The sequence below is a fragment of the Chenopodium album genome, chromosome 19 (genome assembly GCF_948465745.1).
Source record: "Chenopodium album chromosome 19, dcCheAlbu1.1, whole genome shotgun sequence".
In the NCBI taxonomy this organism is placed as follows: Eukaryota; Viridiplantae; Streptophyta; class Magnoliopsida; order Caryophyllales; family Amaranthaceae; genus Chenopodium; species Chenopodium album.
The window spans coordinates 7,330,088-7,346,582 of record NC_137852.1 but is presented as its reverse complement, the minus strand read 5'-3'; the positions used below and the strand labels follow the sequence as shown (position 1 = coordinate 7,346,582).

At 35.7% G+C, this 16,495-nt stretch overlaps 2 protein-coding genes across 2 annotated transcripts; one reads left to right on the top strand and one right to left on the bottom strand.

Moving 5' to 3' along the window:
• The first annotated feature begins 496 nt into the window (after positions 1–496).
• LOC145595849 (uncharacterized) lies at positions 497–5,905 on the top strand. Its single transcript, XM_081652284.1, has 3 exons — positions 497–697; positions 848–966; positions 5,608–5,905. Exons 1-3 carry the CDS (start codon positions 558–560, stop codon positions 5,625–5,627), a joined length of 279 nt encoding a protein of 92 aa, XP_081508410.1. The 5' UTR covers positions 497–557; the 3' UTR covers positions 5,628–5,905.
• An 806-nt stretch (positions 5,906–6,711) lies between these two features.
• LOC145595698 (TOM1-like protein 9) lies at positions 6,712–15,766 on the bottom strand. The gene is made up of 10 exons (XM_081652116.1): positions 15,160–15,766; positions 12,619–12,697; positions 12,041–12,139; positions 11,824–11,937; positions 11,478–11,638; positions 11,007–11,088; positions 10,194–10,279; positions 9,394–9,585; positions 7,993–8,468; positions 6,712–7,689 (listed from the first exon to the last, which is right to left on the bottom strand). The coding sequence occupies exons 1-10, from the start codon at positions 15,258–15,260 to the stop codon at positions 7,064–7,066; spliced, it is 2,016 nt and encodes a 671-aa protein (XP_081508242.1). The 5' UTR covers positions 15,261–15,766; the 3' UTR covers positions 6,712–7,063.
• Positions 15,767–16,495: the final 729 nt, after the last annotated feature.

The following is a 16,495-nucleotide window of genomic DNA, read 5'->3' as shown; positions in this document are numbered from 1 at the left end:
TCAGATATTGGAGAGTGTAATTTTTGTACCTAGAGCTAGGTAAATACTTAACCGCTCTTTAATAAAGGCAACATTTTAATTTTTATTTGTCAACGCACGAATTTGGCGTTATTACTCCGTAAATCATAATACATTAAGACTGATCCATTAACTTATAACACGCTAGTTCAAAAGCGAAAAAATACGATCATCAAATAATGGAGAAAATGTCATTGATCAATAGGTTCATCTCATCAAATTTAACAAAAAAATTATGGCATAACTGTCAGTAGTTTTCGAAACATATGCTTATATTTTTCAATTTGAACTATATATCCATTCAGGATAACATCCTTTTTTCGGGACCCGAATATAATTTTCGGGTCTTTTGGAAGGGGCATTGTATCATTGCACTTTGTACACCCTCTTCTTGGGCCTATTGTAAGCAATCCAAGTCAAAAGAAACTCAAACGAAGAAGAAAACAAAATTCCAGAATTAAAAGACTGCCTTTCTTCAACTTCTTGGTTCATTCTCACTAACATAACACAGAAATTCTGGAAATAGGGTAAAGAAAAAAATGAGCTCAACAGCAATTCTCTCCAGATTATCAACTATACGAGGAAGATGCAAATCAATTCCTACAATTGCTAACTTATTCAAATCAACAACCCCATCTCCAGTTTCTTCTTCTACTAAGCGCATTCCTCGCATTCCAAGGTTTTTCCCCCCCTATTTTTCGTTTAATCTATTGTAAAAATGTTGTCTTTTAAGTCTTTGATTAATCATTTGGATGAAATTTTTTGATGGGTTTTGAAAATTTTGAGATTTTATGATGTTAATTGAATCTGGGTTTTTGTGGGGTTTTAGGTTACCTGTTGAAGCAAGCTGCTTACTTACAATGTTGCCATTGCACAGCGCAATTGCTTCTGCTAGATTACAGTCAGTTTTATCTGTTGATTCCCAGAGTTGGTGTTTAGTTCCTCAAGGTCTATTTCTTTTTCTCCCTTCTCTTGTTTATAGAATGCTGTAAATTGTTGACCATATGAATGTAGATGTTAGCTAGATTAGTTGATAATGCTTTTGATCGAATCCCATACGAATCATCGCTTGTTGCGGCTTTCTGTAGAAACCAAAGATGTTGACCATGTTTATGGGGTTTTATTTGTCTAATTTCTATTATTTTTGTTTATATATAGTTGGTGCTTGGGATAAGATAGTTATGAGGCTATGTGAAATTATTTTTATGGAATGGAACATAAAACAGAGTTGTAGAATACTACGAATTATATTCTATTTCATGTTAAAAGCACAAACTTTGAAGGAAGTTGTTAGGGATTGGGATTAAGAAAGAGGAGAGACTAATGTATTATTGAGATTCTATCCTAATAATTGGCAATAGGAGCAACTCACTTAAGTTAGAATTAAAATTACAAACAATGTGGGAAAATAATCACACTTGTAGGAGTTGTATCTAACTTCTGCTCAAGTGCGAGTCTATACACTTTACTTAAGTGAAAAGGGCTTAAACCTAAATGCCATAGAGCACTCCCAGTAGGGTAAATGAAAAACCCCTTCAATGTGAAAAATAACCACAAGGCATGAAGAGTCTTCCCTTTTGTTTTCCTTTTTTTTTTTTAAAAAAAAATTATTAAGGGTATAAGAAACTCAAATAAGTCTCACATAATTTACAACATATTGATAAGTTCATACATAAGAGAATTGGAGCTTGATCACTCTATCTATAATTGACGCTTCATGTGTCCCCCACAAGCTAGTTATCCTAGTTTAAGCCACAATCACCCCTTAATCGGACCTCTTGATCAAAATTCCTCCATGAAATCCGTATAGTGGTAGCAACTCTAAATTTCATCTAAAACCCTTTTTAGACTTGGTTTTACACCCCTCTAATATGCTTATCAAAGCTACGTCATAAAGTCCTAGGTTTTCTTAAGGCAGACTCTTATAACTCTACTTATAACTCTAATAGTTATCCATTTCTTAAAATTATAGATATAATGAATTTTTGTTTTAATTTCGATTTGAAATGGATTTTAAAAATAAAATTTCATAGAATTTATAAATCTAATTGAAATAGAATCGAATCGTTCTAGACGAAAAATAGAATCTATATAGAAAGACAAAAACTAAAGTAAATATTTCTATTTATTTGATATTTGATTTGAACTATTTCTTTCAAAAAAAATTTATATCATAAAATCAATTAAATTTTGAAATTTTTTAGGGAAAAGATATACATAGATATATTTTTATATATCATTAATATTTCCAGAATCAATACACAACTTTTTCTTGAATCAACAAAACACACACACACACACACACACACACACACACACACATATTAGGCTCTTAATGAATTAATTTATGCCTCGGGTGGGTTGGATGATATATGTTATGGTGTGTGAGGGCTTGCACAAGCAATTGGTTTAGTTAGCTGATAGTTATTACTGAATCAAGGAAGTGGATTCCATAATTGAATTGAGTGGCACTTCCAAATTGAGTTTGTGTTATGGGTGTGGCAATTATGTACTTAAAGGATATACAAATGTTCTCAAGAATACAAAAATGTGTAGCATTGCAACCATTGAGGCGGAATGTTGGAGTTGTGGAAGCATAGCCATAGATGTAGAGGCTTAAGTATTTCCTTCGAGAAAGTTGGGTTTGAAGCATAATGACTATGAAGTATTAGTGTTATAAATTCGATGTAATATGCATTGTACCATGCTTGCACTAAACATATTAATGCTAGATATTATTGGTTGCGAGATGTGATTGAGAAGCAAATGTATCCAAAAACTTTCACACTAACCAGAATGGTGTCGACATGTTGACAAAAGTAGTTCTCGAATAAAGCTTGAGATTTATGGTTGGATTGTTGGGATAAGGTTCAAGTGATCATGAAGTGATTGTATTTTCTCATGCTGATCTAGAGGGGATATTGTTGTGGATCTAGCCCACTAGAGGAATAAACTAATACTTCCTCCGTTTTTATTTAGTTGACGCGTTTGATTTAGGCACCTATATTAAGGAGAGGAGAGAGAGTGAGAGAGAATGAAAAAGCAAGTGGGGTAGCTTGTAAATGCAAGGTAAAAAAGTTACCCCAAAAGGAAACGTGTCAACTTAAAAAAAACTTCCTAAAAAGGAATACATGTCAACTAAAAAGAAACGGAGGTAGTAGTTTTTAGGTGTAGCCCAAGTTATTATATCATGGGTTTTGACCCACTTTGCACTTTGTGGTGTGGCTTTTAACATAAGCTTTGAGGGATGTAAAGCTAAATCCTAACTATATATAGTTTTGAGGGCTGGGGCTGATTAGATCATCACATGAAAGAAAAATACAAGATATAAAGGAGATTGAAAGTTGTTATTAATGTACAGATTTCAAATGGCAAAGTGGTATGATCGAAGTGTAAATGTAGTTCAGGTAAAACTTAGACAACTGTTTGGGGACATTTGAGGCTTCAATCTAAACAGTGTTATTGTAGTTTCAAGTTCTACGTTATTGGGGATTAGAGCTGGACAAAATCTTTGTGTTTTGATTCTTCACCTTTGCTCGTATAATTGTTAAACACAAATGTATGAACTTGTTGGTGGGTCTTAAACCTATGTAAGAATGAATTGGGTTTCTTACCTATTTACCTTCACTCTATTACTATTAGAGAAGAAAGGGCGGACTCCTCAACAACCTCACAAATACCTTGGTTCTTTTTTTCACATCAAAGTGGGTTTCTACCTACAATTCTCCTATGTTTTGATTTTTTGTCTCCCTTTGGTGAATTAATTTGTAAAATGGGGTTGTGTTGTTAAGTTGATTGTCTTGATTTTGATCCTAGTTGGTGTTTAATATACAACCTGGTGTTACGTAGGTAAGATTGTGGGAAAAGGTCTTGATTATGAAAACTGTAAAAGGGTTGCACTTAAGGGAGCTTGGGAAAGCAAAAGTTGTACTTGTCTTGAGCTGATTTTCGACTTTGTCATTTTGTATTTGCTTGCATGAACAAGGAAAAGCTTCCTAGGTTAAATTTCCCCCTTCATAGAAAATGAATACTTTATGGTTGTATTAGGTGAATTTTAGTTAACCTTGCTGGCTGTAGATTTGTAACTTGTAAAGTTTTTGTCCATATAAATAAATGGGAAATTTGGATGGTGGTAACTCTGGCAAGTGATGCACTTCATTGCACCTGAAAATTGCTCGTCTTTTTTTTTTTTTTTTTTCTTTTTTTCTTTTTTTTCCTTTTTTTATTTTTCCTTTTTTTTTTTATTTTTTTTTTATGCTGATAAGGTTGCTAGAAAAGGTTTTGGGGAGTACTTGTTAACTTGGTGGTACACAGTTTGATGATCTTTTGCTGATTTTGAAACTGCCTGTGCTTCCTTCAAGGCTGCAAGGGATTGTAACCATGTATCAAATGAGGAACAAAGTTTTCTCTTTCCCACCACTTTGCAATGAGTAGGAATAGGTACTTTGACATTACGTTCAATGTATAAAGCATTTATACTACCAAAGGAAAGAGAAATATCTTTATTTCATGGCTCCTTGAGTTTAGGAGGTTATATGATGTGCTTCTTGCTCCTTTTTTCTCTCCTGGCGCCGAAAAGGAAAAGGATAACGTTTGAAAAGTAGAAAGCTGTATGCTATGTTTAGTGCTCTCCTTCAGACCAGGACAATGTGTTAATTTGACGAGTTCTTTTAAGTTTTGGTTCCTTGACATGGTGTTACATTGTTTATTGGATGGGGAAAGTTGAGTCACACTAGTCTGTGCTAAGTAACAGATGTATGGTGTAGTATCTGATTCTAGACCTTTCAGTAAGTAGTAAACTCTTTCGTTTGCATATAGGCAACCTTTATCTCTATGTGTATGCTACTTTAAAAACGTTAACTTAAGCTTTGCTCCTGATGTTTATAGGATTCATTTGTGCTGGTAGTTACAAATTGACTTTACTAGGGAAATTATTGCAAAGGTTGAGCTATTTGGTACTTGACTGTCATTTATCTTGATGTCTGATAAGACGTAGCTTTCAGAATGCTAGGTCTTACATCGAGGGTTTTTATTTGGCGTCCTTTAAGTAGCAAGTAGCCAACATGTTTATACTTACTATGTATATGGTACCTGTGTACGTCTGTTTTTTCTAATAAGTGAGAGAACAGTCAAGTCAGTATGTCACACTTGTTGGAATGTCATTTTCTCAAACGGAATGAGAAGAGAATTAAGGTAAGCTTTTCTTCCATCTGCCCGGATTATAACCACACTTGCAATATCACCCCTAAAGAAATCACCTGAGGGAAGGAACTATTGTGAACTACATGTAATGTTAGCTACTAGCTAGATTCCAGACAACTTCAACAAAGCTAATAGTGCTCTGTCGTGATCTGTGTCATGGGACACATATCATAAGAAAGTATTTCATTAAAATAAAGTCAAATGGACATGTGGCATGTTTCGGCAATAGTTGAGCATCATGTGATCATGATATTTTAGGATGACACCAGTTGTTTATACTTTATTTTCTTTATATATCCACCCCTGCTATTCTTGGAATTGTCTGTTTCATAACTTCTACTCCGTAAGTTGTTAACTAAAATCTCTGTTGTTTGGCTCTTATTGCAGGCATGTCAATGCCTTTATGATAGCATGTTCGCCTATTTTGGATGGTACCCAGGAGCTCCTGCAAGAAGGAATACTTGCAGAGCCAGATTCTCCCCTTCCCCCTTTTAATCACCATCGATTTTATGTAGCATCAGGGAGAACACAATATTGCATGTTTTGGTTGGTTAAAATACTAGTGTATGTCTTTCTAGACTCAATTACATATGGAATCCATGTTTGTTGCTCACATCACATTCATGTGATCATCAATAGACCTTCAGGATAAGATAAAGTAAAATTATCTGCCAATGATATTCAAGCTGCCTTATTGTAATGGGTTTAATGTTTTCATATTCGTACTCGATAATCATCATAAAATTTGAGCGTCATTGTCACTTTGACTTGGAGGCTTGGAATTGAATCTCATTGCATCAATTCTAGCAAAACTTTACCTCATTTATCAAAAGGCGTGCTGATGCTACAGTCACTGATGATGTTATGATATAGGTCGCAGGGAACATGATCAGCATTGAGTTTATCCACCATCTTTTGCAATCAGAAACAAAATCACCCTTTCTATTTCAGTGCTTTAACAAACTTTCAACAGGTTTTCTCAAATCATATAGCCTAGTGACTTTGCTTTGCAGCTCTGCAACAGGTAGCAATGTCAATTATACCGTACTCCATTAATGATTGATTACAGCAAAGTATTTTCTATTGATTTTCTCATAAAATTCACTGGATGATAGAAGTATGGGGATGGATGTGAAGACTGATTTCAAAATGACTTCAACCGTACTTTAACGTGCGAGTATTCTGACGCCCCAAAACAAGTTAATCTAAGACAGTCTCTCCCCCTTCAACCCTCACCTCCTCGACACACACTGTGACACTGTTAAGAATTTAAGATACTGAGAGGAAAGATTAATCGCTGTGGTGCCTCACTATATCGAGTCAATAAAATGCTTTTGTGCTCCAAGAAAATTAAGGTAAGTACGATGCAAAAACATATACACAATTTACAAAATTGAAATCATTTATAAGATTAGATTACGAATATAAAATGAAACAAAACACAACAGAAATAAAAAAGATAATTATGTAAAAATAAAAAAATAATAAACGTATTAAACAATCACCTAGTGCTTTCATTACAAGCAAAATGTGAGTAAAGTGACTACAAGAATTTATTTTAAGAGAAAAAAGGAGAAGAGTTCTCCAAATCAATTCAACCTGACTATAAGGTGATGTACATCAAATTCAATGCCCACAAAGAGATACGCTCAAACTTGGGTGAAATAGCAAAAACGACGTATATACTTGAATACTAGAATTTTTCAGTTGTTGAGGAAGGCAGAAAATCTCCCCGGATAAAAAAAAAAGGGTGGAAAATAAATGAAACAAAGTGAGTCAAGTTAGCAAAGCAAGCTAATTTTCCAAAAACATCTAGATTATAATGCAATAATAAGCCACGATATCACACACTCCCGGTCCTACTAGGGGTGGCTTTTCCTCCTGGCTTTGATTTCGCCATATCAACCAGATCTCCAAACAACTTATCGTCTCCCTTAGGTTGCTGCCTCATAGGAGGTAAGTAGGAAGCCATCGAATTCTGGTTGGAAGCATTCTTCAGAGAACTGTCATCTCTCATAGACAAACCGTACATTCTCTGATCAAGATATTGAGCATCAGGCTGCTGTGCATAACCATAGCCGTAAGCTGCCATTTGATTTCCATACATTTGTGCTGGGTACATGGAGTTCATCTGGGGAACTGGCATTGCCTGAGGAACCATACCCATCATCTGTCCTCCCTGATAAGGCTGAGGGTACATGCCTGGCATTTGGTTCATCACAGGTTGCACATTCATTCCTGGCATATGACCACCTGCCATGTGCGGTGCATACATTCCTACAGCTTGATCATTTCCAGGTAGTTGAGGTGCAAATGGATGCACACCACCCTGGAAATTTGGTGATTGTTGGCCAGCTACCGGCGGGGCTTGCATTGAAGAAGAATATTGAGGAGGAGTGAATGGCTGGTTGGTATCAGCAGGCTGAGACTCCCATGGTGGTGGCGGCAATGACCCTCCATTCTGAGAACCTGAAAGGCCAAATGTAATGACATGTCAATGAAAGGCAACAACATCATAACTGCAAGTCTGATCTACCTCCTATATACTATTCGCACTTGGACTACAAGTGTCAACAAGGGCAATGTATACAGATCATCTATTTATCCCTAAGTGAAAGACCAGATGCTGATAACCCGTGCCAAGGTACTTTTTGTTAAATAACTGACCAATGTGCTAGCAGTAAAATGAGTAGAAGAGTGACATAGATCTACCATACAGAATTTCAGTCTATATCATGGCTTACAAAAGAGCAAAAGAGAAGAGTAAATCACCATAGACAGGTGATGCAGGCTGTGGCTGCTGCTGAGCAACTTGTGGATTCCAGGAAGCTCCTGCAGGTTGTGAATATCCTGCCTGTTCATACTGAGGCATCCCCATACCTGGAGCCATTCCATTTGCATATGGTGTTGGTTGCCCCGGTTGAAAATTATGCTGCTGTGGATGTTCTGGGCCCAAAGGATATGGCTGACCTTGTCCACCAGAAAAGGCATGCTGGGAATTTGAGGATTCTGCAGTGTTGTCCATCGAAAACATGTCGACAAGAGCTAAAGCATTATGCTCAGAAGGAATAGGACTTGAAGGCTGAGGTGCAGACACCGGAACTAGAGCCAGCGAGTCCTGTGCAGCTGGAGTACTAAAATCATCTAAAAGATCACCACTCAGGAGGTCAATTTTGGACAACGCTTTGTCCGTTGTGGCTGCAGAGCCATTTGCTTGGGGAGCTGGAGGAGTTGCACCTGAGGCAGAGCTACAAAATATAAAATCGATGAGAAAAAAAAAATGAGTAGAAAATAAGTTATTTATAATTAGTAAAATGTAATTTGAATGGATTGCTCAATACTTTTACATTTAGAGTAAATCAGTGATGCATGTGAGCTTATGGCAAAGTCACCAATACCATGGTCAACTATCCTATTAAATGTAGATATGCCGGAAATAAAAATGCTCATAGCCAAACTCTTGGTTTAATTTGGAACTTCTCACAAAATGAACCAAAATACTTCCACCACTCTAAACCTAGCTAACTACCTTACTATTCCATCAACATTAATTCAATTTTTACTTCAATATCTAGCCCACATTGTTCAAAAAACATTTCCGTTATATACTTTCAAATTTCAAGTAATGATCTCAACAAAGAATAAAATGATACTAAAATTAGTATTTTTGAAATGTAGCATTAAATTTTAGTGATTAATGGTCAAAAATACCATCTGAAAAGACGCAGGTTGTTATACAAACAATATGGAATAATCAATTTGAATCAGGTAGTAAAATCATCCATAACAAGCCCAAGTGAGCATAGAAGCACCTTAAAAAGTTGTAAAGCTTAATTGGAGGTCCCTAGCTCATTATTACCCTCAAAAAATTGGTTCTACCCCTAACACCCAACATTCAATAGCTTTCCAGTTGACCTGATCAACTTAGTCAGACCACTTTGGCCCATTGTGTTAGCATTTATTGTCTAAGCCCCATCCGCTGCATATAGATAAATCACAATACCAAGAACAAGCAATGTGATGACAACAAACATAGACATGTCAGTTAATTTCTATATACAAAATTCGGGCCAAGCCATTTACACAAATTGTAAACACTGAGAAACATAACTACTAACTAGTTAAGCCAAACAGACAATATAATTCAGAATTATACAATCAACGCAGATGTACCTTCCATCAGCTTGTTTGCTGCTTTCTCCTGTATCAACCAAAGGAGCATCAACATCTACGAGCCCTTTACTAGATTCAGGTTTTGAGCTCTCTTGTGGCACTTTAATTCCCGAAGAAATAGCTTCATGCTTTGCAAGTACTCTCTGCAAGTCATCGTTCAAAGCCAGGCCTTGGCAAAGCAGCGATTCATCCCTGAAACCAGAATGATGTTTAACTTCAGAGAACAACAATCTAACTAATCTAACTTCACAGCACAAAAGTTGAACAGATTATTAGATCTTTCAGAAGTTGCAACCAATTCCATCAGAAGAAGAAATATCAACTACACAGACACAAGTACAATCTGTAGTACAAGCTAAGAGTAACTAGTAAAACCTTATAACCACACCCTAATCATGTACATAATCAGCCTTTTATCAGTAGAAAGCTAAAACAAAGGGCAAGGCAGAAACAGAGAGCACAATAAATATAAAAGTATACACTTTAGCAGTTTGGCTTGATGAACAAAGCAAAAGCACAGCTATGGTTAATAACTCTTGTTACTGCAATTTTAATTGGGGAAAAAATGTACAAATTGTTTTAAAATGTTAACAAACTATCATGCATAGATGCCGAAATGAGCCGATTCTATATTGGCAATGGGTCCTCTGTTAAAAATGTAATTCAAACTTCACATGGTTAGATTTAGCTGTGCTTTAACTAATAAGCATAACTAAAAAAAATCAAACAAATGATCCCCCCCCCCCCCCCCCCAACATACACCTAATTTCCAAGAGCAATGGCAGAGAAGTAGGCCTTACGAAGTTGAATTAACTAAATGCACAACTCTTTGCTTGTATGTTCGGCATTGTTCAACCAAATCAACGATTACCTCCTGTCTAAGGCCCTGCAAAGATCGCCAGGAGAAGAAATAAATAGCATAAATTGACAAATAAAACATCAACAGAAGCAGTACTTTCAAAATGTCATTAGAAATTTATAGCTGCTCATTTCCCAAAACAGAGCCAAAATTCACCTTTCTCGCAAGGAAATAGAGTAATTTAAAATAACAATGCCCTATTTAACTAACTGTTGATAATAATTGCTATTTGTGAAGCACATACTAGTTAATATTTATGACATAAAAGCGGCCTAATCACAAATGAAAACAGGCTCTCTGTTATGAAAGAGATGTTTTCCATAAAACAGTTCCCCCAAAAACAAGATCCGGCCTTGGATAGTGCCCATTCTTAGCATTGATGGAAGAAAGACATCCTTTAATTCAAGAATCAAGATCATTGTTTGTCATATCAATACAGTTGATCACTACCTCAACAAATAGTTTTATTGAACACCATTAAGTCAACCTAATAAAAAGATTACTAACATCTAGCTGCTGTACCAGCAGTTGGCAGGGAGTAGTATGGCTAATACTCATGTGACTAACTAAGTTCACAAATCATGCCCTTCGATTTTATTCTAGCAAGAAGTGCAAAATTTTCTCAAAAAAATGCCTTCTATTCTAGCAGAAGACCATTTCCTAAAAGCTAAAGAAGTAGTGTTGACATTTTTCCTTTACATATTGTTATAATTTTCAACTAGAAATAAAAATTTGAATGATAAACAACATTTACCTCTTTGTTAGATGGATCAATTGCACTTAGCATTTCAGACAAGACATCCATAATCCCTCGTGCATTCTGCATTTCTGACAAGCTATTCAAAAGGGAAATAATAAGTACAAAGAATCCTTAGGGGGTAATTCTAATGCTATTCTTTGATAACAATATTATTAAAAAATAAAATAGAAAAGGGTTTCCCCTTGCTCGGCAGATGAATCCGATGCTCATCGGACACTAGCATGCCAGACAGACTAAATTCCTCTGCCCCTCAATGAATTTGCTCAATTCCAAAATACTTTAAAGTTTTGGATTATAACTAACGGCTTTTATAAGGCATCACTTGAATAGTTTGACCACAACATCTAAGGGTTAATATTTGAAAACTGAGAAACAAAATAACATAATCCCACTTAAAAGGGGGAGAACAAATGTAAAGAAAATAAATACTGATCATCCATGCGCTAAAGGGGTCGGAAAATAAACCTTAAGGTGGGAAACTCAGTTTCTGCAGAAGCCTCTGCTGACTCTGGACGCTGCTCTGAATTGAGCACATTCGAAGGATAATTAGACAGAGGCTGTGTTTGTGGTGGTGTAAAAACAGGAGCCGACCTTTCTGTTCGCTGAGGAAAAACTGCACCTGCACGCTGATACAAAAGAAGCATATAATCATACTATGATTAAAGAAAAAGCATTAATATCAGGAAAGTCCCATGAAACCACTGCATGGAAAGAAAAAAAAAAAAAAAAACTGCATCATACTCATTTTAGAGCATAATACAAATTTTACCCTACTACAGTCAAAAGAAGTGAGGTAACAGTAAAAAAATACCAATAACTCCTGGTAAGCAGCATAATACTGCGGGTATCGTGCTCTGGGTCCACCAAAAGCTTCTTGCCAAGTATCTATAAGAATTAATATCTTCTCCTTGACATGAAAATCAGGCTACAAAAAATATAAAAAGTAACGTGAGCCAGAACCTCAAAAACTGAAAAGTCTATAGCAACAACCATCTGCTCTTTTTAAAAACACAACAAAATTCCCAGACCTTTTTTTTAGTAATTTTCACCATCTCGTGAGGTAGATCTTTCTCTGCTACATGCATATGTACGATATCCCCACAGTTCTTTACAATTGTCTCCAGCAACTATATTTGCAGTATGCAGATAAAATAACCAATTTAGTTCACTGCAACATATGAAGAAGACAAGGTATAAACAGACAACAAGCCTTTTTGCAAACTAAGAAGATATACTAAAATAAGACTATCTTTGTCCATTGATCTGTTGGTCAATCAGTTTGCAAACACAATAGACCAACATGACTAATTAAGATTTAAAGGAATAAGCAAGCACAAGCCAACAAAAATTATCAAGCAATCATAACTCATTTCTGCTCCCATGTCAATTAAATGGCAATATAATATATTAATCATAAATAAACTACTAGACAATAAACAAGAAAACTATTAGGAAAAAAAAAAAACATAATTTATCCTTCCAAAGGTGGTGTGAGAGAAAGTACACGACCTTACCCAAGGATAGACAACAATTGGGAAGAATAAGCATGAAAGTTACAACTGCTCAAATTGAAGAATTACAGTTAATATTTCTGTAAAAGGCTCACCGTTAGAGCTAGAAGCTGAACCTTCGAGTTCCTGCTCCCAATACGCCTCTTTATGCCCTTCACAACATCCTTAGCTTGCCTGGATAACCAAAAGAAGCAACATTTAACCAATAAAATCCATTTGCATAAAATATTATGTACAGACAAAAACAGCAGATGTCAGACCTAGCTATTAGCTACAAAACTCATATAGGACACTGGCCTAGGTGTCAAAAGCTATGATTAAGGTAACAAGTGCAGGAGAAAATTCCACAGGGGCCCCTGACAAAGTGATGTCCTTCTAGCTAATTACATAAATCACATTACATTGCCTAATGTTCTTCTTAATTCCTTGGTTCATTCCTACTCCACCGTTCTTATTGTTTTACTCACTTTCCAATTATTGCTCCTTTTTCTTCTACTCACATAGCTTTACTCTAATTTAAGCACGCCCCTTAAATCCTTCATCATCTTAGCCCTCTTATCCCACAACAATCACACCTTTCCACACACCCCCTCTTACTTAATTCACCTTTCCACACACCCCCTCTCTTACTTAATTCACCTTTCCACACACCCCCTCTCTTACTTAATTCACCTTTCCACACACTCACCCACTTTTGTATACCCTCCCTCTTAGTTTACTCTACTTATTTTACACCCACTCACCATTTTCAAAATTTTCTGAAATTATGTATTGACAGAAGCTGGGTAGAACATGAGAGAATTGAGGGAGTATATAATATGGGGATATGACAGGTTACTCTGAAAATTGCATACATTCTATAACTAATATTCATTATCTGCAATCAATCATAGAATATTTTGTTATATTAAATGCCAACTTTTTTTTAATAGAAATCCTAAAGTGTACCTTATCCTTTAACCCCTTCAATAGAAGCTAATGGAAAAACAACAATAGATACGAAACCAGTTGCAGCTTCAAAGATGCGAAATCATACGTAAACACACAAAAGAAAAGGTATAAGGCTAAACACCCACATTATGCACATCCAAAAACATCATACTGAACGATTCCTAGACCACCATAATATCAAACCAAGGATAACAGTAGCTCCCACAGATCTCAGTTCTACTTCCTTCATCACTTATTCACTTATTTCTACTCCCCTTAGTATCACCCATCCACATCTATATGAAACATCAAAATGCCTCTTCTTAAAGATAGGTATTACAATTTAATGTACTGCCAAGTACAATAATAATTCATACACTATTAAAGTAGTGGCAGATAAAAATAAGTAGACTATTGAAATAAAAGACACACAACAAAGTATTTTCTTTTAGGTAAGTAAATATTTGAGTGGAACTGCACCGAACAAACACCAAAGTACAGTAAGAGTACAAGGTGTCCTTATAATATAACCCAAATTATCACAGCTATATCCCAATTTCTTAGAATCTCCCTATAGAATAATGTGGGTCAGCCCCCACCGCTTTATCCCTTAAAGAAACTAACAAGGCGACTTTATCCCACAGCTTTTGACAGCCATTTCATGAAATACATGTCAACTCTGCTGTAGCCACACAATCCAAAAAATAGAATCCTCTACTTCTCAATCAAGAGTAAGTCTGCTGAAGTACAAATCCCATGCATACAATTAAAGACCAACACAGGTTCATTATGTGTAAAACATGAGCATCAAAGAAGTGAGTGTCAAATACAATATATTGAGTGATATCATGGCTCTCAAAAGATGCACAAATGCTGTTCTGAACAGAAACTGAACACCACAGGATCACTATGTAAGTATCAAGCCAGAGTCTAAAATCCCACACATTTGACTACCAAATTAATTAAGCATTCCTTGTATACAGTCTTTTACAAAACTGACAATTTAAATCACCATTTCATGTACTTTGTACTTTGTAAGCCACAGTCTAAAATCACCACAGTTCCCTGTCACGGTACCACCTAACATTCCCCTTGATTGCATCATTCCCACAAGTTTCATACTAATGCATGCGCCCCTAATCCCTTATCCATAATGCATATCAAATTGTTGAAAAAGCAATATTCAACTAAATTCAGCAATAATTGCACACTTGTATCCAATTACAAAACACCCAAGTGCTTTCTTAATCAAGATGCACAACACTCTCTTCCAAGTCCTTTCGACAATAGAATAACGTTCAAGAATACCGTTTGCCCCGTAAAATGACGCTCCGTTCTGGGCCAAAAATAGAAACACTCCATATAACAGTTCCAAAACCAATTCAAGCACACTAAAAAGGCTCCTCCTTAGTCGTTACCACTACATCATTCTGTTTATAATAGCCGTTACACAATCAACCCTAATTAACAGACAATACAGGTTACAACCACATGAAAATCAATCAAAATTATCCATTTCTACTAAATCAACCAACTCTAATCATGTAAAATCAACCCAATTCTTCTCATAACATCCAATTCACAAATTAGCAGTTTCCCAACTAAATAAATTAACTAAAATAACAATTAACCTAGCTCTTAACATTCAAATTAACCTAATTACCAATCACAAAACAATCAAACAGTAATCACAGCAAAATATATACCCAGGATCCTGATTAAGCATATCACAGATCTCGATGTTCATAGCCCAATCAGGTCCGATCAACATATCGGACGTAGCTCTTTCCACCATAGAATTCACCATTTTTATCGAAATTCTTCTTCAATCTTCCAAAATTCAACTAAATTCCAATCCAATCAAACAAATTGCAATCAATCAAATTCCGGCGACCTAATTTCGCCGGATAATCAAGAATTCTCCGGCGAAATCTCCGATTAGTAAAACTCAACTCACTGGATCGGATTACGAACCCTAAAATCAAAAAATAGGGAAATCAAAAGTTCGATAATTTTCAAATTTTCTCTCTCCTCACTCTTTCTCTCTCCTCTGTTCCTCCCTCTTGGAGGATTCGATAGGGAAAATTAAAAATGTGAGATCATCTCAAAAATGAAATTCATAGTTATTTCTTTTTCATATAACACGAAAAAAGGAAGGAGAAAGGATAAGATTGTGACACGTGTGATTTTGTTACGTCATTTATGCCGGAAATTTTCTTGGAGCCGTTGGATTGGAATTTTTATTTTATTTTTGTTTGTTTATTTCGGCGGTTTTGTAACTAATTTTTGGACGGCATGGTTTTTGCATTGTAGGAGTAATTTTTGTAGGTGATAGAGAATGGGCCACCATATATGAAATCAAGAAGTCAATTTAAATTGGGGTATGGAACTATGGATTATGGAATGAAACTTTTTTATTTTTTTATAAATCACCTAAATTGATATACTCCGTACAAGTTAGATATGAAATATATTACAGTATAACATTATGAGAAAAGAGTTATCGATTAACGAACATGGTCTCATGACTTTCATTACCAGCAATACACCATGTACATTGAAAGCATTCTATTTGATCTCCGGTCAATGTATCTGGTAAGTTAGTTGATAGTTTTACAGAGACATATGTAATAAGTTTTTTTTTTTGGGTTTTTCTACATTATAACCCTGTAACTTTTGGTTTTCTACGTTGTGCCCTCCCTTTTTGGGAAATCTACATTGTAACCCCAAAATTTGAAATTTGTCTCCACGATAACCTACGTCATATAGCATTTATGACGGACGTTGGTAGTTGGCATTTATTCCGTCACCTACCTGCCACAACTCACTAAATTTCTCTCTCCTTCAACATTCCCTCCTATTTTATTACATCACTCCTGTTGTTCCATATTTGATCATAAAACCCTAACTCAGAAAATTCAGAGAATCAAGCAGTGCCGTGTGGAGAATTTGCGGTTTCTTGTAGCGAATTGACTGGAGATCAATCAGACACTAGCGTCTAGCCATCAAGTAAGGTATGTAATCATTTCCCTCTGTTGCTGC